At 38.6% G+C, this 1310-nt stretch overlaps 1 protein-coding gene across 1 annotated transcript in view; it reads right to left on the bottom strand.

Moving 5' to 3' along the window:
- Window positions 1–1310, bottom strand: part of PCDH9 (protocadherin 9) — a 702549-nt gene that overhangs the window by 698263 nt on the left and 2976 nt on the right. The window contains 1 exon segment of the mRNA XM_009323525.1: window positions 1237–1310. This exon segment is cut by the window's right edge and continues 17 nt beyond it. Coding sequence (XP_009321800.1) covers window positions 1237–1310 — 74 coding nt within the window.

The raw sequence follows: 1310 nt of genomic DNA, 5'->3' as shown, positions 1-1310 counted from the left end.
GTCGGTGCAGCGAAAGCGAAGCACTAAGGAAGCTTGCCTTGCAAACACGCAAACTTAACTACTGACCACTCCAGTGCAACTATCATTAAATAAAAGGTTCTTTGGCTGTAATATCAGCTTGATCCTTCCCTCCCCCCCCCTTCCCCTAGCTACTGCAGGGCTGGCGCCGGGCCAGCGTAAGCGACACGGTACCGTAGTGCCATCTACAGGCTACCCCGACAACGCTAATTTAGTGGAAAAAGACAAGCACCAATAAAATAAATTAGACAGCGCCGCATTTAAATCTTTATTAGCAAGGAATTATTAGGCCTAAGAAAAACTAATGCTGGATTTGGTTGAAATATGAGTTTCTCAGCCTCCTAATCCCTCTTCATATGGCATGTTTCACAGTTTAAAATGAGTTATGACAGATCACTTATGCATTACTAAGATGAGAAAGTATTTACAATGGGCTGACTTTTTTTTCTGCAGAATTCAGATGTATTCAAAGAATGCATTCCTTTCAAAAGTATGCTTTGGCCATTTTTTTTTAAATATGCAACAAACTGTCTATGCGATACCAACTTTAATCTATTACAACAAAATAACTTTGAACTCAAAACAGAGGAAGACTTCCGTATGGCTTAGTTACATCCTAGCAACAAACCATGTGCTTCACAGATGAAGTAGCTTGGAAATTCGGCTGTCTTTGTTAGGGAAAAAAATTAACCCCCTTTAGTAACACTAACATAACAAGGTCCCAAATCAGCTTGAACTACAAAAGAAACCCAAGCCAACTCACTTCGAAATTTGAAACTGAATGTACATATCCCTTCAATCTTGAAACAGTCACATTTTCTGACTGAAATTTGGCATATAAGGAAACAGTTTTTCTTCTTCAATAACTTTTACATTTTGACAGTGAAATACTGGGGAGAAAAAAAAAAGTCTTTTTTTTTTCAGTTTTGTTTATGCACATGTATGTGCACATGCACGGATGCATAACAGTCCTTTAACAATCAGTATTCTTCAAAACCCAAAGTATCAGAGGCATTTTGCAAATGCATGGTTAAGCCCCAGGTAAATGATAAAGGGGTCATGTTTTTTTGGTTTGTTTTTTTTTTTTGTTCCCCCCGTAATATAACTAAATTAAATTAGACTGAAACAAAAAAAACCCACAACATAGTGGCACTTTTAATACTGGTTGATCGGGCACTTGTATGCAGTACTTATAGACCAGTAAAAGTGCTCGTTTACCTGTCTGGTGTGTAAGGGGCCCTTTGTCTTGAAGCCTCCTTGGGAACTGCACTCTGAGGCACTGAAGTGATCTG

The sequence above is a fragment of the Pygoscelis adeliae genome, unplaced genomic scaffold, assembly GCF_000699105.1.
Source record: "Pygoscelis adeliae isolate BGI_AS28 unplaced genomic scaffold, ASM69910v1 Scaffold44, whole genome shotgun sequence".
NCBI lineage: Eukaryota > Metazoa > Chordata > Aves > Sphenisciformes > Spheniscidae > Pygoscelis > Pygoscelis adeliae.
The sequence above is the reverse complement of the archived record's forward strand: the minus strand, read 5'-3'. Positions and strand labels throughout refer to the sequence as shown.